The sequence below is a fragment of the Rosa rugosa genome, chromosome 3 (genome assembly GCF_958449725.1).
Source record: "Rosa rugosa chromosome 3, drRosRugo1.1, whole genome shotgun sequence".
NCBI classification, from domain to species: Eukaryota; Viridiplantae; Streptophyta; class Magnoliopsida; order Rosales; family Rosaceae; genus Rosa; species Rosa rugosa.
In genome coordinates this window covers 3,734,384-3,755,985 of record NC_084822.1, presented here as the reverse complement: position 1 = coordinate 3,755,985, position 21,602 = coordinate 3,734,384, and the positions used below count along the sequence as shown (strand labels likewise).

The 21,602-nt window shown below is 40.3% G+C and overlaps 2 protein-coding genes across 2 annotated transcripts; one reads left to right on the top strand and one right to left on the bottom strand.

The window, feature by feature from the left end:
• Positions 1-13,505: 13,505 nt before the first annotated feature.
• LOC133739577 (squalene monooxygenase SE1-like) lies at positions 13,506-16,410 on the top strand. Its single transcript, XM_062167363.1, has 8 exons — positions 13,506-13,811; positions 14,213-14,324; positions 14,443-14,620; positions 14,737-14,905; positions 14,990-15,208; positions 15,294-15,569; positions 15,683-15,961; positions 16,067-16,410. Exons 1-8 carry the CDS (start codon positions 13,575-13,577, stop codon positions 16,169-16,171), a joined length of 1,575 nt encoding a protein of 524 aa, XP_062023347.1. The 5' UTR covers positions 13,506-13,574; the 3' UTR covers positions 16,172-16,410.
• A 1,929-nt stretch (positions 16,411-18,339) lies between these two features.
• LOC133741497 (squalene monooxygenase SE1-like) lies at positions 18,340-21,360 on the bottom strand. Its single transcript, XM_062169392.1, has 8 exons — positions 20,944-21,360; positions 20,595-20,706; positions 20,285-20,462; positions 19,991-20,159; positions 19,672-19,890; positions 19,294-19,569; positions 18,898-19,176; positions 18,340-18,754 (listed from the first exon to the last, which is right to left on the bottom strand). The coding sequence occupies exons 1-8, from the start codon at positions 21,181-21,183 to the stop codon at positions 18,650-18,652; spliced, it is 1,578 nt and encodes a 525-aa protein (XP_062025376.1). The 5' UTR covers positions 21,184-21,360; the 3' UTR covers positions 18,340-18,649.
• Positions 21,361-21,602: the final 242 nt, after the last annotated feature.

The window sequence follows — 21,602 nt, the reverse complement described above, 5'->3', positions numbered from 1 at the left end:
TGCCCCAGAAGGTCACTCTCTGTTTCTTTCTTGCTTGTATATTATAAATTGTTTAATTCTAAAATGCTTGTATATTATGTACATAGTAAGGCATTATCCCTCTTGTTCATTGCATTTGTTAATTGTGTCAGGAACTATATGGTGGAATGTTGCATAAAGAGTCTTTGGGAGATCGAGCGTGGAGTACCAAGCATTAATGCAGCAAGCTATATTTTGTTTCATCGTGTAAAACTTAACAAGGAAACTTAAATGCTTTTTAGTCTATCCAATGTATGAATGCTTTAGCAATGTTCCTTAAATTCAATATTTGATGAATTGATGTATCCCAATGACTTTGGTACAAATGTTGATCATTTGATGGTTTGTATTCAATTTGTATTCCAATTGTTCACTATTAATTTATATCCATTCAAAATTTGGGTATTCACACAACGCAATTATATATATCACACAATGGATTTTAATAATTAACGTCATTTAGTTTTAATCTCATACAACAGAAAAGGCTAGAACTCAGTTGTCCCAGTTTAAATCACACAACAGAATAATTAAAAAAACGTTGTATGAGAATCTTAACCCACAACGACATAAAAACAAGTTCTGTTGTGTGAACTGCTGCGCATGACTGCTGCACATGGTTGCGCCTGGCATCTGTCGAGTTCTGGGACAACGGTGCAAATGAATATATGTCGACTGATTGCATCTCACACAACGGTGAATTCACCGTCGTCTGAGTTTTCATCAGACAACATCGAGATACACGACGGTGAGTCTCCAAATCACACAACGTTTTTTCGCCGTCGTGTGATGCAGTTTTTGGTGTAGTGGGGTCGGCCACGGGTCAACTAGTCATGACCCATTTAATAAACAGGTCAGCCGCGGGTCAATCCGCCGACACGAAGTGAACCCGTATAACCCGATTATGCTATACTTCTTCTTGAAATTTTGGACGTTGGGAGTATTTGATCATAGGATTGGACAATTTGAAATATTTTGCTTCATCATTATTGGATTTAACTATTTATATTCTTCGTCTTATAGAATTTTTAGTGAATTTAATCAATTTATACATTTTTTTAGTTAAATGGGTCGTAGTTTTAACCTTAAATGAGTCATTTTGTCCAACACGTACGACACGACCTATTTATTAAATGAGTTAAGCAGGTTAGAAACAGGTAACCCATTTAACAAATAAGTTGGGTATGAGTTTAAATTTTCGACATGATTAGTAAATGGGTTGGGTTTGGGTTTGTCTCTTATGACATGACATATTCCTCGACACAAGCCCAACCCGACACGACCCATTGACAACCCTAAGTATATCTTGTTTGGGGTGATCTTGTCACGCGTTTTAGATTTGTCTGATCAATTAGTATTCATTTTGATAAATTCATACTCAAAACCCTCATTATTTGTACATAAAAAGTTGTACATGTAGCGAGACATTGTCGGCCAGTTAAATATTGTAACTCCTCTAATGAAATGGCCAATCAAGTTTTATTAAATTTTTTGTTATAAAGAAATTGCTTAAATATATTAAATGAAAATAAGGAGTACAAGCCTACAAGGTCACAAAATAAATAAAAAGCGTCTCTGAACTTCTCGGAGCGACTTTGGTTTCGAAACCTAGGTTTCGACTGGCGGCGACGTCCTTCCTTCAGGCAAGGCGGCGTCCGTGAAGCGGCGAGGTTAGGCGGCGGCGCGAAGCGGATCCTCAGCGTCGATCCTGGGTTGCGGCGAGAGGTTCTTGAATTCGAGGCCTCTCTGACTGTGGGTTTTTTTCTGGGTTCGCTCCAGCCCGTGAGAGTCCTACGATATCGGCGTGGAGGCGGTGGGTTGCGGACGACTTCGATCTCCCTGGTTTCGACTGTTGTGCAGGTGCTCCAAATTGGCAGAGCTGCATCGTTGGTCACCGGAGGTATCAACGCGTCGCCGGCTACTGTGCAGGTAATCGGATTGCAGAGTGTGGGTCTGTGATCTCTGCAGTGATTTGATTTGGCTGGTGGTTTAGCTTTGAGTTGCACCGGGGGTTCTGCTCGAAGTTCTGAGGCTGTGGAGGATGGGCTGGTCGCCGGGAGGCCTTACGGAGGCGGAGGCGGCACGGCTGCAGTGGCCTAGGGTTTCTGCCCTCTTGGCTCGAGTTTGGCCTTGGGCCCTTGGGCCTGGGGTCAAGTTTCAGTTGTTGGGCTTTCTGTTATGGGCCAGTAGGGAGGGTGTACGTCTTACCACCCTCATTTGTCACTTAGTGATGAAGGTGGACCTGGCCTGAGATGTGGACATTCTTGGGCTTTTAGGTCGACTTTTGGTCCAGAACCAATCGTTTCGGATCAAGACTGCTACGGGAGTTGGTAATTATCTGGAACAAGATTGGCGTTCAAGCGGCTTATGGATAAGGAGTTGCTCCTATTTGTTGGCTAGGAAGTGACTTTCTATTGGTACCACAATTGCGTGATTGGCTAATGGGAGGTTAGAATATGATTTTGCCCTAGAAGACTTTGGAGTTTCTTTGTCTATAAGTTCGCTAATTATAGCGAGCTTATCAGTGACTTGTAATGAGTTTGCTTTGCTTAGATTAGGGTTCCGGATTTTCTTGCCGGCTATCTTTCTGTCAGTGCAGCTAGACTCTAGCCATTGGCTGAATGCCGGGCTATTGATTCTAATGATATCAATTTCTATTCAAAAAAAAAAAGGTCACAAAATAAATTTACTCTCACAATAAATTTTTTAGGACGTGATTAATTATTAACTCATTCTACAATGAATGAAACAATGCGACATCAGTTTATAAATGAATATAATGATGTAGTATAACCAACCCCAATCAAAATTCGTTAGTCCCATTTGTTTACCATTTTTAGTGCTTCATTGTTGACTTTGTTTCGAGTTCGTCTTCTGTCAAGGGGGTCAATATCTTCTATGATGTGAAACCAAGTTCTACTAATTCAATAACTATCATTTAACCGTTGTAAAGAAGTGAAAGGAGTGACCAAAAAGAAGTAGTGAAAAAGAAGAAGAAGAAGAAGTGCAAATCAATTACAATGTAACTTCGTTCGGAAGTCACTATCGGGACTATCAACTACCACTGCTGCCGTCGGAGGTGACCTTACTAGGGTGAATAGGTTTGTCTGCATGAGACCAGTGAGTGAATCTATAGAATCAACAACAAATTTGGTCTCATACACTTCATGCTTGTTCTTGTGCGCTAGTATGTATATGAAGGTATAAAGAAAAATTCTTAAAGGCACATTAGTATATACCCATTCAAGACTTAGTAAAGATTCTCAAACGTGAGAATTACAGAGCTTACATGTCCGCTTTCCAATCTATTCAAGTTCGACACATTTACAGAGAAACAAATGGTGTTGCAGATAGATTAGCACACCTTGCTAGTGTAGGTTTGCTTGATGATGTATGGTTAGAGGAGACTCCTGCTATTATTCAGGATGTATTCTATGAGGATATTAGTGGGTTGTATTCTGAGGCTAGGGGTTCAGGTTTTATATCCCCCCCCCCCCCCCGATGCCTAATTTACTATTAATAAATTGAACCGGGCGTGGGGCTGAGCCTCCCAGCTAGGCTAGGTTCCAAATCCTTTTAAAAAAAAAAGATTCTCAAACGTGAGAATTGCTATGGAAAGTATATACCTATGGAAATGGAATCTTAAAAGTGGTTTAAGTATTGAAATCTTCTTCGTCTTATGAGAATTTAGGTGTGTACAGTTTTACACTGTAATTAGGGAGGGTTTGGATCAAGCAAAATCACTGCAACTGCATAATGTCACCATAGAGAGTGAATGTCTTGAAGCAGTACAAGAGATTTCTTGCAACAATCAGGTACCTTAGTGAATTTGGAGCTATTCTTGATGATATTCATGTGCTTATATATATTGGAAATTTAAGGTGTACAGATCCAACATGCACCAAGAACATGTAATATAGTAACACATAGGCTAGCTGCTATAGTTTTTGAAGCAAATCAATGTGAGGCCTAGTTTCAGCAACCTCCGGAGTGTATACTTGATGTATTACAATATGATTGTAAGGTTGTAACAATGCCGCACTTAACTACAATGAAACTTCGGTACTGTTTTAGGGAAACGATATTTGAGAGGAAATTCGTTGTTTATTCTCATTGATAATAGGGGCCTCTTTATATAGAGGATTACAATGTATAGAATATCAATCATACAAGGAAAGTAATCGTACATTGAATAGGAATCTAGATCCTTCTAATTAAACCCTATTTCCACTAGGTCAAGTAACCTAGAGTTTGGGCTAAACACAAATAGAGATATCCTTAAACACTCCCCCTTGTGTTGTCCAAACGCGGTGCTTCTCTCGTTGCCTCGTTAAAAACCTTGTCGAGTAACAAAAACCTAGTGGGACAAAAATAACCTCGGTCGAAGGGGAAAAAGAGCACAACACACCCTTCACGTTTCGAGACCATACATGTAGACATCTCCCCCTGATGTCTGCATCTCCCCCTGATGACTACGGTCATGGGAGTTCGGGTAACTTCCGCAAACGATGCTACCAACATGTCTCTCGAAAGTGGAATTTAGGCAATGACTTAGTGAGCAAGTCTGCCACACTGTCCTCAGATTGAACCTAGTTCACTTTGATCTCGAGGAGAGTCTGTTGTTGCTGATTATGCTTGGTGTTATCGTTTTTGATGTAGCCTTGCCTCATTTGTTCAAAACAAGCAGCATTATCCTAAATGCTCGTAGGCTCATCTGTGGTAGACTTCAAACCACAACTGTTCGAACATGCGTAATTATGGATCCAATCCATATACATTCACGAACCACTTCGTGAAGAGCAATGATCTCTGCATTGTTCGAAGATATAGCGACTAGGGTCTATTCTGTAGACCTCCAAGATATCACGGTCTTTACCCATGGTGAACACTTAACCATCTTGGGAATGACCTTTGTGTGGGTCAGAGAGATACCCAACATCAGCAAAACCTTCCAAAACACATGTCGTTTTGGGATGGGGATAGTGGACGCAGGCCAGTGTTGGCGGCGTTCCTGGTGTGTGATGGGTCCGAATCCATCATCTCTTTGTAGGGATAGAAAAAGCTCATATCAATCATACATCTCAAGTATCGAAAGATATCTTTTACACCAATCCAATGGCGTTCCGTTGGCGCAGAGCTATATCTAGCTAACAAGTTCATTGTAAACGAGATGTCCGGTCTTGTGCATTTAGCTAAGTACAATAATGCGCCTATTGTACTCAAGTAAGGCACTCCTGCCTCTAGCACATCTTCATTATCATCCTTCGAACGAAGAGGATCATTTTCAGGATCAAGACTACGAACGATCATGGGGGTGCTTGAAGGTTTGACCTTGTCAAAATGCCTAAGCATCTATCAACACGATGCTCAAGTTCCAAACCGAGACATAATCGTGTTCTCCCAAAATCCTTCATCTCAAACTCGGATTTCAAGTGTTCATCGGTTTTCCTTAACTCTTTAAGGGCTTCTAATGAAGATCATGTCCAACATGAACCGTGATAGAATCCGAAACTTGTTATGGAAACGCGTGGGCATATCCCTTCCCAATCAAGTAGTCACTTTAGTGAGCGTTTCAACCTTTTTGTAAACGTGCTCCGTGGTCTAGAGCCACTTGACTTGGGTAAATGAAGTTCACCAAGAACCTTCATGTATATTCCGTATCTAGATCCCTATAGAGATACATAGTGACCATATTTGTAAGTTGCATGTTCAGTTATTTGGAAACTACCAAACTGACAAGGTAGTGGAGTGCAATGACATCCATTACGAGAGAATATGTCTCATCGTAGTCGATTCCAGGGCGTTTTGTGAGAAGCCTTGCGCCATAAGGTGAGATTGCCATATCTTTTTCTCATCACGCTTTCTAACGAAGACCCATTAGTGAATAGGTTTTATATTAGGAGGTGTTGGCATCATTGGCTCAAAAACCTTCCTCTTCGTTAGAGAATCTATCTTAACCTGGATCGCATCTTTCCATTTAGGCCAAATCTCTCTACGTTGGCATTCATTCATCAACGAAGCGTGGTTTGATATCATCGGACTCAACAAACTCATGCGCAACTACATCATCAATTATGATGGAGTTTCTATCCCATGTCTCATGTACACTAGTGTAAGTTTCATAGAGCTCTATATTCTCAGGAATAGGTTCTGACGTTGAGGCGTCCCCCAACGATAACCATAACCCGGAAGATACTCATGAGACGGATTTTGAGTGTCGATGATCCAAGGATTGGTTTGTGCCAAGGTATCCTTCGAACCCACGTACGGGCCTCCCACACGTCCTAGCTGGGGCCATGGCTTGTAACGCCAGAGTGCCACTCTCTTTGGCATTGGCGCCATGCCTACTTCCGTGTAGGGTGGCGCTACGTCCTCTCGTAGGGACGTCCTTCCTTGCAGGCATGTTTGCAGCATATTTGTGTGATCTCGTCACTTTAATAGGGATCGAGATGAGACATAGTGGAGACAGACTACGACAATTCCTGTCGTTCCTGTTGAACATTCGTGTTCTTATCTCCCCCTAACGACGGGAGGACTGTCTCATCAAAGTGACAACCCGCAAATCTAGCGGTAATTAGATCGCCTCGCAAGGGCATTAAGTGGCGGACGATTGTTGGAGTCTCAAATCCAACGTAGTTGCCCATTCATCTGTAAGGACCCATCATAGAGCGTTGTGGCGGCGCAATTGGCACATAAATGGCTCACTCAAATATGCGTAAGTACGATACTTGTACCCAGTCACTAGCTATAACGCGGAGGTACATTGAGTGGCGGTGGGTCGTAGACGAATTAGCATAGCTGCATGCGATATTGCATTACCCCAAGCGGATATAAGGAGATTGGTGCGCATTACCAATGTCCGGACTACCATCGTAGTCGTTTCCGCAAGACCATTTGGGTGTGTACATGGGAATATGATGTCCAACATCAGTCCCAATGCAATAACCATCGAAGGTCTTCGATGTAAACTCTCTAGCATAGTCAAATCCAATTGACTGAATAGGATGATCTGGGGAGTGAACCCGTTGTCATATGATATGTGCTAGGAGTGGAGCATAAGCAGCATTTATAGGTGGACAATGGCACAACACGTGACCAGCGTGTTTGCATGTCAACCAACATCATGAAATATTTAAACGTCCGCAGGTTGGTTGAAACAGTCCACAGAATCCCTACGGATTCTATATAAGAACAGAATGAGTATTTTCATATCATTTGCATAGGACAGTCTTAGTCCTAATTTCCCGAAGGAACAGGCTTTGCAAAATGAGCTAGGGGCCTTAGAAGCAACCAATGATGATTTTGGTTGGGCCTGAGCGTCTGTAGCGCTATTAGAAGAAAAATGTGTGACTACATCTCCCATCATGGCAATGGAGCCATGGAAATTACCATGTATGGCGTCATGGCCACTAGGAGGAACAACCATAGCGTTATGCTCATGGTTGGCGCCTTGTATGGCGTCATTAGATTCTTGCTTCGTTTTGCTCAAAAGGATGGATGTCCGTGTGAAGTCTTCAGTAGACGGATCATCATGTCATGACTAGGATGATCTATCCTGTCGTGACAAAGCCAATATGTGTCTAAATCCAAGAGATCTTCTCTCATAGCTTTATTGGATTTAATAGCTCGAATAGTGACATAGAGTCCATTAGAGAGACACATAAACTTCTCTAAGATGCGCCTTTGTTCGCAATCGTTAGAGGTATTGCAAAGGAACTCATCTCCGTTCTCTACATGCGTTTTCGCATGGAATCCGTTGGCTATTCATATGGCAATTTGCCCTAAGAGCGTAGAAAGTTTCTGTGACAGTAATAAAGGTGTCATTTGGCAATGGGAACTTGGGCTATTCCATGTCCTTGAATTAATATTGATGGCTCAGCCATCATAGTCACAAAGTAATATGCTCAGAATCAAAATTGAGTCATAATGAAAAGAACTCGGAATTTTATTCATAAGCCAACGGAGTACATCATTGTCTCTTAACCATTAGGAGAATCTAATCCAAATGCTAGCTAATTCAAAACAAAGGTAGTCGTTTGACTTCTTTCGGTACTCCAAAATAAATATGACCAAGTGAGTAGAGAGATGTCGGTGGAGCAAAGCTCGCTTAAGTACCACTTATCTCAAAACCTTCCTAGACATCACACTCATTTTGGATGAGCCTATGTGAAGAAAAACTAAACCAATGGCATTTACTACAAAGTATATGGCAATTGCCTATTACATCTCTTGGAAAAATAAAGACTTAAACAGAATTGGCGATCTATCGATCCCAGCCAGATTTGTAGTCTTCAACCTTTCATTCTAGATCATCTTCTTGATCTTCTTGTTCCACATAGTGAGCTTCTCTTGCTTCACAATATGCTTTGTAGGTGACAATTTCTTCACGAGCTCTACAAATGTGTGTCCAATGATCAGACACTCCACATCGAGAACATACATCTCTTTGCTCAAACTCCATTGATTGAGGCACTTTGAAAGCGTCATTTAGATGGCTCTTAGTGTTGGTGGCGCCACCAACATGGCCAGAGGCGTTGCCTCCCTCTCTCTTTCCACGTTGACCTCTTTGGTTCCGTGTTCGCCTATATTGGCGGTTACCTTCCCAAGTAGAGCGATTATATGGACCAAAACATCCAGAAGTATCCCTAAGGTTATGGTTTCGCTCTTGGCGCCTTCTCTTAGGAGCGCGACTATAACTGGATTCTGGAATATGCTCTATTTCCACGGATCTCGAATTATAGTTCTTCACAAGGATGTTGTCATGCTTTTCAGCGACATTCATAGCTCCAATGAGCTCATGAAACCTTGTGATCCGTCCTGCAGCAACATCGATTCGATAGTTCTTAGCAACCATCAATGCAGAGACGGGGAAGGTAGAGAGAGTCTTCTCAATCAACATCGCATCTGTGATCTCTTTACCACAGAATTCCATTAAGGATTTAATGCGAAGTGCTTCCGAGTTGTAGTCAAGAACTGACTTGAAATCACAGAAGCGGAGGCTATGCCATCTCACTTCTAGGTCAGGAAGCAGGGAGTCACGGACGTTGCCAAATCTTTCTTCGAGTGAGACCCACAACCTTCTGGGGTCTTCTTCATTCATACACTCGTACTGGAGTGAATCATCCATATGACGAGTCATTAGGATGATGGCTTTCGCCTTATTTGCCTCTAAGGCTGCTCTATTTGCTTCCAAAGCTTGAGCTTGCTCAACAATTAGCACGTTCTGGCTAGGCTCGAGAATCGTATTCAAGATTTCATCCGCCTTGAGATGCTGGCGGATATCACGAACCCACCTATGATATTCAGAGCCAGTTGTTCCCAATGGAGCAAATTCCAATTTTTTCAGGTTACTCATCCTGAAAGAGAACAAGAAAAGGGTTAGTTTCGGAGCGGAAAAAGCTACCACGAAAACATATAAAATTTCTGAGCGTAGTCGCTTCCAAGAAATTAGGAATTTCGGAGCGTAGTCGCTTCCAAGAAATTCGATTCCAAGAGGGATTGGATTAGATCGAAACAATGATGCAATTGGTCGATCATAAATTCTCTACAAACTCTAAGTTTGGAGATCTCAACAAGCTCCAAGCTTGGAGTGAGCACGAACCCCCACAGTTCGGCTTAATTAGGTCTCCCCTATGAAGAAGAAAAGGGGGTAGAAGAAGGGAGGTTGCAAGTCCCCGAAAAAGAAGAGAAATTGAATTAAAAAAAACTCTAAAAAAACGGGAACGTTTAGTAAAAAAATACCTCGAAATAGGTCGCCGGAAAATTTGACCGGAAAAGTGGTCGGAAAAAGTCGCCGGAAATCTGGCCGGCGGTCGTTGACCGGCGTTGACTGCTGACCGAGCTGACGTGGCAGTGGGGTCCTGATGCTGACGAGGCAGTGGGTCCCTGGGTGCTGACGTGGCAGTGGGGTCTGATGCTGACGTGGCAGTGGGTCCTGGAAGCTGACGTGGCGGTGGGCCTTGCGTCAGTGGGCCTCTGCCTTGGGCTTCTGGGCTTCTTTTCCTTTCCCCCTTTTTTTTTTTCTTTCTTTTCTTCTCTTCTTCTTTTCTGCCGGTTCAAGACGCAGATGCTCAGATGGCCGGTTCACGTATTTTTAGGCCGGTTTTTGAACTTTTTCTTCCGGTTCCTGAAACTTCAGATCAGTGGGCTTCTTCTATCAAAATTTGGTGGAAATTGGAGGTCCGGAAGATGGTGAACCGATGGAATATTTGCTGCGAGTTGTATGGAGCTTCCGGTGGCCGGTTCGGTAGGTTTCCGGCCGGTTCTTGGTGTGCCGCCGCCGGTTCTGGATTCCTGGAATCGAGTTCTTCAAGGTGTGAGGTGGAGGCAGAAAAGGCTTCAAGGTTTTGTGTAATAACCTAGTTTTTTTCTTAATCAAAGCAAATTAAGTGGCAGACACCTTTGATCAAGTATTCCGTATTTTAAGGGGTAGTGGATAAACCACATAAGGGGCAGCGGTGGCGGGAAGCTTTGCCCGGTTTGAGCGCGTTTTAGTTCCAAGCTTGATAACTCGTGTTTCCGGCCACCGATCCTTGCCAAACTTCATCCTCGTGCTCGCCTCAAATTACTGAAGCTCCTAGAAGCAGCCTTACACGGAGGCGCGGCCCGTGGCAGCGGCTGCAAGTCAACCCCGATCTAGATCGAACGGAACTTTCGATCCGGATATCTCGAGCTGTAGAGCTTCGTTTTGAGTGATTATTGAACTGGGGAGATCGCCTTGAGTTGCTGAACAAATATCCAGAAGGGATCGAAGCAAGTAGTGGAAGTTTTTACGTCGAACTCAAGCTCGCCGGATTCTGGGAATTTTCCGGCCACCGTGACTATTCTGGTAATTTTTCGACCTCTTCCGGTTATTTTCTGATCTCGAGCTAGTTATGAGAATCGATCAGCATGTTAAGATAAAGAAGTGCAGCCCGTCCCCGACACCATTGGCGGTGGTCGGCGGCGGCTCTGCCACTAACTACGGCGGCACTTTCCGGCCACCTTCGGGGGTCAAAAATTTGGTTTCTGTACATTTTTTGATTCTACATTTCAATACGATCTTGTCGATATATTATACGCAATTTTTGGATGTCGTATGATTAAGTTATGAATTTTTACGTTTCGATCAATTTCGATCGTTCGATTCATGATCTGTGAAGATCGGACCGTCTGATGGGCTTGTAGTTTAGATATATTGATTGTATGACTGTTCTAGTGACTTTTTGTGGTCATGGGCGAAGATCCGACCGTTGGATCTTCGTATAAATTGTAAAAAGATGATTCGGAAGGCGATTCGTGAGAATCCGACCGTCGGATTTTCGTATAAGTTTGTGGAGATGTTTGTAAGGGCGATTCAAGAAGATTCGACCGTTGGATCATCGTTTAATTTCGATCCGACCGTTAGATCGTCGTTTAAGTATGTTTATGAGTTGTTGGCTAAGTTAAAATCATATTGGATTAGGTGATCGACGGATTGATTTGGCGAACAATTCGTAAAATCGTTGTTTGAGCTGTTAAGAAGGCGCAGCTGGATTAGAGGTGAGTAAATCGCACATGGTTCATTTATGAACCGAAATTCAGTGATTTATATTCAATTGTGAATTTGTGGAAATTGTTTTTAAGAAAATAAATATTTGTTTTAAATTATATGGACTTGTTCAACTACGGTCCATAGGTAAGTAAAATGTATTTAAACTATAAAATGAATTTCTTGTTTTTTTGTTGCTGTGAACTATAGTTGGTATTAGTGGTCATTCCTGTGAGGGTGACTACGTATATATATATATATATATATATATATATATATATTTACGTGGAAAATATATTGGATGGTGTGGCATTTGGGAAGTGTGGAATTGATTTAATTGATTTACCGTTTCAAGCATTACTCTTTCAAAAATATAAATTATAGTATATTGTTGAGTTGTTTTTGATGAAGAGTAATTGAGTAAAGTGTGATAATTGAGTCGTGTGGATTGATTAAATGATAGAGTCTAGTACTCTTATCACATTGATGATTGAGGCAGTTATTATCGTAGGTTTGAACCTCGGCCGAGGTGACAGGCTACGATTCAATTAGAGCTCTAGTCTGTCTGCCATTGTACTTCTTGGGGGATAACTGCGAGTTATCGCACCCTTGGGTGCAACGTACTGCTTGGGGGATGACTTTGTGTTATTGCGCCCTTGAGTACAATATACTTCTTGGGGGATACATAGTATTATTGCACCCATGGTATATTTTAGTGTAAAAGAAAGTGCGGGGTTGTTCTTTCTTAGTCGTTCAGTGGAACTTGAATTGATAAGAAAAGTTTTGTTGTTTCTTAGTGATCATTGTGAGATGTGAATTGATTGATGCTTGAAGTGATGTTATGCACTTCAATTACTTATGCTAAGAAATACTTGAGTTGAAATTGTTAACTTAATTGTGCAATTCTTAAATTTACTCATACGGGCTTTCAAAAAGCTTACCGGGTTTTGTGTTGTTGCAATCCCGGTACACTATTCAAACGGTGTAGCGGATAATCCTACAGGTCAGGAGAATCAGGGCGGTGATCGTGCGGTTTAGAGTATTAGTATTTGTTTTACAACATTTGTATTTGTGAGGGAAGTTATGCTCTTTTGAGCCTTACAATTTGATTTGGTGAGAGTGTGCTGTAATAAATAACTTGAGGATTTGGTTTATGTAATATTGACTGGTGTGAGGTGTGTTTGTTTTTGAGAAAAAAATTCAGAACGTTATTTGTAATTATTATTATTCATGTTTCGGATTTGAATTTGTTATTCAAAATTCGGGGCGTGACATTTTGTATTCGGATTCAAGGTTTTTAGCTTCTTGAATCAGGGTTTAGCTATTTGTTTCAGGGTTAGGGCTTCGTGCTGATAACGTGTTTTAGGGAAACGATATTTGAGAGGAAATTCGCTGTGTATTCTCATTGATAATAGGGGCCTCTTTATATAGAGGATTACAATGTATAGAATCTCAATCATACAAGGAAAGTAATCATACATTCAATAACAATCTAGATCTTTCTAATTTAACCTTATTACCACTAGGTCAAGTAACCTAGAGTTTGGGCTAAACACAAATAGAAATATCCTTAAACAGGTACCTTTTTATTCAAAAAATGTATACTTTTTAGTTTTTACTATCGTTTTTTTATTCTAATTCTAGACTAAATTTAATTTTTGGATCATCAATAATTCTTTACATAATCTTCTCTTTGAATTGACGTGAACAACACTTTATCCCCTTTCAAAATATGGATGTTAATTTCCTTGCACAAAATTCAACCTTTACTCGGATATCAATCGGAAAAACGTTCCAAGTCCCGCATAGCAGTAGTTGAACTCTATAGGCTCACAACACAACCCCTTGGGCAGGCGCGCCTTTCATATTTTAATTTTGATTGAAGACACCGTACACCTGCTTCCAACACATCTCTATATAAACCCATTCAACTTCCCTAACTGTCCATAACCATAACTCCTTCATATCCCAACAAATCCCAAAAGCTAAATCACAGAGACGCAGAGAACTAAATTCCCACTCTTGATTCCTAATCAGTTCATTGAAGATGGTTTCTTACGAGTACGTTCTGGGTGGGTTGTTAGCTTCATTGCTGGGCTCTGTTTTCTTCATGATCATCAGTGCTACACTTGGTGGAAACAAAACGGTCAAGGCTTTAAGTGGAGGAGTCAAGAGTAATGGGTTTAGAAACGGTGAGTTTCAGCCGGAAATGGAGGAAGAGAAAAGTACAGATGTCGTCATTGTCGGCGCCGGAGTTGCTGGTGCAGCTCTTGCTTACACTCTTGCTTACATTCTTTGAATTTGATTGGGATTCTGTTCTATTTCAACTTCATTATCACCAACAACCCAGAACTTCCAGGATTTATTATTTTTATGCACATCGTTTAGGTAAAAGAAAAAAAGAAAAAAGATGATGCTTCTTTCAATAGATGAGAGTTAATCGCTTATTTCTCTGTTACTTGGTCTCTTGTGGCTAGTAATTTAATGAGTACTGTAGTCCAAAATGTAGTTAAAGTTCCATTCTTTACCATCAGCTGCAAAACAGAACCGTATATTACATTTGAGTAAGCTTAAGGTGGTGAATTGTAGTTCAGGTTTCAGATACTGCTGTAGTGGCTCAGCTTTTTTTAGCTCCGTCTCTAATTTGGGCTTCTAAGTTAAGCATCTGTTTGCTTCTTGTTACAGGAAGGACGGCGTGTACATGTAATTGAAAGAGACTTGAGTGAGCCAGATAGAATTGTTGGGGAGTTGTTGCAGCCAGGGGGCTATCTCAAATTGATTGAGTTAGGTCTTGAAGGTAAGCAATCACCTTATTCAGTTTAGAATGAACCGTGCACATCTATGAAGTAATTGCACAGTTTAATTTCAGTGATCTTCCATAGTTTCTGATGAACAATATCTATTTGTGAATACAGACTCTGCAAATGAGTCCATTGATGCTCAGAAAGTGTTTGGCTATGCTCTTTACAAAGATGGGAAGGACACAAAACTGTCTTATCCCTTGGAAAAATACAGTTCAGATGTGGCTGGCAGAAGTTTTCACAATGGGCGTTTCATCCAAAGAATGCGTGAAGAAACTGCAACTCTTTCTAAGTAATCCTCATTTCCATCAACTATGTTACAAGATTTTATTCTATGAATTCTTGTTTTTGGTTCCTTTCATGTAATTTGTTTCAACCTCTTACACATGTTCCCCAATTTCTTTGCAGTGTAAAATTGGAACAAGGATCAGTGACAACACTAATTGAGGAAAAGGGCATTGTCAAAGGAGTAATTTACAAGAACAAGGCTGGAGAGGAGATGCGAACATATGCTCCACTAACAATCGTGTGTGATGGTTGCTTTTCAAATCTGCGCAAATCTCTCAGTGCTCCAAAGGTAACAATGGGGTACCTCATATTATTGTTGACACGAGTGTTTGTTGTTTCATGATACCAACAGTGTTATTTGGTATTGTTGCAGGTTGAAAGTCCATCTTGTTTTGTTGGTTTGATCTTGGAGAACTGTGAGCTTCCACACGCAAATCATGGACATGCCATTTTGGGAGACCCTTCACCCATCCTGTTTTATCCTATCAGTTCCACTGAGGTTCGTTGTTTGGTGGATATACCGGGAACAAAAGTACCTTCAGTTTCTAGTGGTGAAATGGTTAAGTATTTGAAAAGCAAGGTGGCTCCTCAGGTATTTATCTCTCTAGTTTGCTTGATTTTGATTCATTTGCACTTCATAGTAACTGGACTAATATGATGACTACATTGTACTTCAGATTCCGCGTCAGCTCTACAATGCTTTTATGGCTGCCATCGACAAGGGAAATATCAGAACAATGCAAAACAAAAGCATGGCTGCTAATCCTCTTCCCACTCCTGGTGCAATTCTATTGGGGGATTCGTTCAACATGAGGCATCCATTAACAGGAGGAGGAATGACTGTGGCTCTTTCAGATATTGTTCTTCTCCGCAATCTGCTTAGACCTCTACACGATCTGAATGATGCACCTGCTTTGTGCAACTACCTTGAGTCATTCTACACATTGCGTAAGGTAAAGCCTAAATTCAGATAACTAGTAACTAAACCGTGTGCCATTTTGTGTACCAGAAAACTTATTATTTGTGGTTCTTGCTTTGCTGACATTGTGCTTGGTATGCATTGCAGCCTGTGTCATCCACCATAAACACATTGGCAGGTGCTTTGTATAAGGTGTTTTGTGCATCACCTGATCAGGCAAGACAGGAAATGCGTGAAGCCTGTTTTGGCTATTTGAGCCTTGGAGGCATCTGTTCATATGGACCAGTATCTCTTCTTTCTGGTCTTAACCCTCGTCCGCTGCACTTGTTTCTCCATTTCTTTGCTGTTGCTATCTATGGTGTAGGGCGTTTAATGCTTCCATTCCCTTCACCCAAACGCATGTGGCTTGGGGCTAGATTGATCTCGGTATGCTAACCAAACATTCCCACCATACTTTCTCATCAAAATGTTGGCATGTTGCCAGTTATAAATTTTCAGTTACAAATTATCTTTCTGGTTTTTTATTTTCAGAGTGCATCAGACATTATATTCCCCATAATAAAAGGTGAAGGAGTTAGACAGATGTTTTTTCCTGCCACAGTGCCAGCATATTACAGATCCCCTCCTATTCATTGAAGAAATCCAAACAAGAATGTCTTTAGAGAAAAATTGGTACCCAGATTCTTTTATTTTATTGATTTGATAGACCAATTTGTGTATGATCAAATCAGAAGCATTAATTTCATCTAGGAAGGAAAGATCAAGATGAAAATTATGTTCTTGGTTCTTTTTCAGATTTGTTGTTCTGCTAGAGATCCATGAAACCTTGTACAAAGCTATAGCTGTGGTAATTAATCCAAATATTTTTTTTGTCATTGGCTTTTTAATTTCCAAGTGCTTTAGAGTTGAATGAACAGCTTCTTTACAGTCAGTGCCAACAATAAGAGGTGCAATTCTCCAATCCTACTGCACTTTGCACATACAAATAACCATTTGGAATCACATATAATCACACCCACTCCACAGGAACCATACATTTTTCTATCTATGATGACCATTTCACAATCAAATTATGAGACACAGGATGTTCAAATCCTTCTGAAATAACCTAGAGTATTTGGATGCTGGCCTCTTCACCTATGTGGATTGTGTTTACTAGAAATTTGAATTATGTGTTGAAGTTAATATTTTCTGATTTGACTATGTTCTACTCGTTATGATATGAATAGGGTCTTGACTGATGGGGTCGAACTCATAGTGTTGTGGTTAAAAGACTGAGAATTTTGCCTTCAATTCTGTTCAATGTAAAGTGACTGAACTTTAAAGGGTACATTGTGCCTTTGTCCATCATTTGTTTCATTATATTCATAATGTATTATGGCTATATTACCAAAAGAGTATTTATTTATTTTTGAACTTCTCCCTCATTTTACCAAAAGAAAAGGGATATCAGTGAAAAGACTGAATTCTGAACAAACTGAGATCTAAAATCTAAACTTTGTGGTCCTGTTTGAGGCCAAGATTTTTAACACCAGAATGTAGTTAGGGTTCTGTATTTCGTTTGGAAGGAAATGAACAGACTAATGGATGAGTTTGTTTCCTACGAAAGTATGGCTAGAATTTTGCAATATTTTCATTCTTTTATCTACGAAAACTTGAATTAGCTTCTATTTGTGTGACATTTAATACCAGTATGACATACTTAATATGTAGAAATTGACCACAGTTAGATTTGGGATATATGTATGCTACAAGATCATAGGACAGATATTGCCTGCAGTGAACTAGCAGCTCGTAGTTTCCTGTTAAACATATCTATAGTGCTGGTATTTTAGTTTTGGAGAAGGCAAGTAAAAAGAAGATCTTCAAACATATGTAGAGAGTTTGGAGTATGTTCTAAGCTATGCAATGAATGCAATAAAAGAAAAAATAAATGTCTCTTAAGAGTATAGTTCCTGAAAATTCACGAATGGTTTCTCAGAATGTAAAAATTGGAGTGAGGAGACAGTTCCTCCCAACAAGATTCTATATTGAGGATGTAGTTGATATACTAACAGGATATATAGTATTTCTGATGCATGCAAGCTTGGACAAGGTGGGTTTTCTACTGTTTACAAGGTAATACTATATATCTCTTAGAGTAGTTTTAAATGGGTTTAAGTATTGATTCATAGCTAGGTGCTACCAGATGAGAAAGAAGTAGCTGTCAACGAATGTCAATGAAGTCATGACAAAGCCTTTGTTAGGAGGTTAAAAATGATGCCATACTGATTGTAAAACTTCTGCACAGAAACCTTGTGCAGCTCTTGGCATATGCCTTTGTATAAGTACATGTCAAATAACATCCTTGCTACATATAACTTTGGTTTGTTCAGCTAGCCCCACTCTTCTGCGAGCTATAATATTCTTTTGCCTTTTGGATGATCATATCATACATGTTCAAAGAAAAAAGGAAAAAAAAGCTGATCATGTTATGATCATATTATACAAAACACATTTCAACATGATGCCATATTGCCATGTATATATGATATATCTGTTCTGAGTCATACTGTCATACACATAATCTATCCAGCACTTTGTTAGTATTCTGCTAATTTTCGTAATGTAGATCAATTAATCAACTGCCATAGTTTGCTTATGGATTGAGATTGAAGTGACTCGATCAGAAGAAGAAGAACCTCATTTTGACCTTGGTGAAGACACTACCGATATCTTAATTAGTTGGCTTGAGAAGGAAATTGTGTTATCATAGCCACTGCAACAGAGTTTTTTTGGAGGCATGGACTCTGATAGCAAAATGGTGGATCAAATTGTCTATATAAGTCGATAACCAAAAAAGCATGTGCATTAGTTACCAACTGATATAGTTTTGTACAAATTTATTATCATGTGAGACCTTGCTTGTTCCTATCACAGAACAAGAATTCCTAAAAGAACTAGGAGCATAATTTGCTATCTATTAGCATTGACCACCCATCTTGATCTTTACTTTCTGGGTGGAACTACTGCTGATGATTTGATATTTGATACAAATTGGTTTATCAAATCAATAGAATAAAAAAATATAGCTAACTATTTCTCTAGATATACTCATATACTAGTTCCATTTCTTCAATGAACAGGAGGAGATCTGTAATATGCTGGTATTGTGGCAGGAAAGAACATCTGTCTAATTCCTTCACCCTTTATAATCGGGAATATGATGCCTGATGCACTCTGAAAAATAAAAACCAGAAACATTTAATAAGTAGAACACCAGAGAGATATTTATGAGCAGCCAGTTATGTGTACATGGAAATTTATACATAATTGACAAACATGTTCATAAGAAAGAAGTGGAAATAATTTCGTTGCCATACCAAGATCAATCGAAAACCAAGCCACATGCGTTTAGGTGAAGGGAACGGAAGCATTAAGCGGCCAACACCATAGATGGCAACAGCAAAGAAATGGAGAAACAAATGTAATGGACGAGGGTTAAGACCAGAGAGAAGAGATACTGGTCCATATGAGCAGATGCCTCCAAGGCTCAAATAGCCAAAACAGGCTTCACGCATTTCCTGTCTTGCTGGATCAGGTGATGCACAAAACACCTTGTACAATGCACCTGCCAATGTGTTTATGGTAGATGACACAGGCTGTAATGATAACAAAAGCATTGTCAGCAAAGAAGAAACCCCAAAAATGCCACATTGGAACATAAAATGGCATAAAAAAAGAAGTTTCAGTTATGAGTTATCTGAATGTGGCTTTACCTTACGCAGTGTGTAAAATGATTCAAGGTAATTGCACAAAGCAGGTGCATCATTCAGATTACGTAGGGGTCTAAGAAGATCCCGGAGAAGAACAATGTCTGAAAGAGCCACGGTCATTCCTCCTCCTGTTAAAGGATGCCTCATGTTGAATGAATCCCCCAACAAAATTGCACCAGGAGTGGGAACAGGATTAGCAGCCATGCTTCTGTTTTGCATGGATCTGATGTTTCCCTTGTTGACAGCAGCCATAAAAGCATTGTACAGTTGTGGGGGAACCTGAAATACAAAGTAGTCCTCAGATCAGTTCAGTTCAAGGGCGGTGTGTGTATCAACTTGCAAGTTTAAACAAATCAAGTCAAGCAAGTTATTGAAAGATACCTGAGGCGCTACCACAGTTTTCAAATAGTTGGCCATTTCACCACTAGCTACTGAAGGTACTTTTGTTCCTGGCACATCTACCAAACAGCGAACCTCGGTGGAACTGATGGGATAGAACAGGATGGGTGAAGGGTCTCCCAGAATGACATGCCCATGATTTGCGTGTGGAAGCTCACAGTCCTCCAAGATCAAACCAACAAAACAAGAGGGACTTTCAACCTGCATTAATAAAAAATACGTGTTGGTCTCATGAAAGAACAAACACCCGTGCCAACAAAACTTTCCTGTCAATAATAAACATGAGGTACCCCATTGTTACCTTTGGAGCACTAAGAGATTTGCGCAAATTTGAAAAGCAGCCGTCGCACACGATTGTTAGTGGAGCATATGTTCTCATCTCCTCTCCAGCCTTGTTCTTGTAAATCACCCCTTTGACAATACCCTTTTCCTCTATTAGTGTTGTCACTGATCCTTGTTCCATTTTCACACTGCAATGGAATTCCATGGGACATGAGTAAAAGATTGAAACTTGAAACAGATTCCACCTCAGTAATCACATAAAGAATCCATAGAATAGAAATATTGTAATATAATGAAGGGAAATGTGCATTACTTTGAAAGAGTGGTAGCTTTTTCACGCATTCTTTGAATGAAACCCCCATTGTGGAAACTTCTCCCGGCCACATCTGAACTGTATTTCTCCAAGGGATAAGACAGTGTTGTATCCTTCCCATCTTTGTAAAGAGCATAACCAAACACTTTCTGGGCATCAATCGATTCATTTGCACAATCTGTGGTCACGAATAGATATTGCTCAATGTTCATCAAAATTTAGGTGCCAGTTCAGTAATAATCATTCAACCTCAGCAGAAGTATGATTTAAAGTAAACAACTTTACAATGAACACAATTCTAGATTACGACCTTCAAGACCCAATTCAATCAATTTGAGATATCCCCCAGGCTGCAACAGCTCCCCAACAATTCTGTCTGGCTCACTCAAGTCTCTTTCAATTACATGTACACGCCGTCCTTCCTGTGATAAGAAGCAAACAGATGCTTAACTCAGAAGCCCAAATTAAAAGTCACTAGAGCAAGACTTCATAAACCTGAATGTAATAAACTTTAGGTAATGCCTATGACTACTCTCCTCTTGAAGTTTTCTTATATGTAACATTCTTTGGTTCTGTCTTGCTGTTGATTGTAAAGAATGGAACTTAAAGTAAATAGAACAGAATCGCATCAAATACTAAGAAAGAAATCATAATCTGACCTTGGCAAGAGTGTAAGCAAGAGCTGCACCAGCAACTCCGGCGCCGACAATGACGACATCGGTACTTTTCTCCTCCTCCATTTCCGGCAGAAACTCACCGTTTCCGAATCCATTACTCTTTACTGCACCTGAAGCCTTGAATTGTTTCTTTCCCCCCAAAGTAGAGCTGATGATCATGAAGAAAATAGAGCCCAGCAAAGAAACCAACACCCCAGCCAAAACATACTCGTAAGAAACCATCTTCAACAACTTGGTGATCCAAGAATGGGAATCTAGTTTTGTGGGTCTATGTGACTCTGTGATTTAGCTCTTGGGAAGTGAAGGACTTGTGGTTATGGACAGTAATGGAAGTAGAGTAGTGTTTATATAAGATACAGGTGTGTAGGGTTCTTCTTGTATTTGGCGCCATTAATGTTACAGACGAAAATAAGATCACATGAAAATGAGTTAGTGACTTGACCCAACTTCCACGATGCTTTCACAGTCTCGATCACTCCCAAGTCCAAGCATACCAGTAGCAAACTTACAATACGATTAATTTGACTACGTATTTGCATTTTTGTATAATAGTTTAACAAGAAGGAGACGAAAATATATAAATAAAATGGAGTTGCTTGCTTGGAGTGGAAGCCACACGTACGAACCAAAGGTTTCTTTGA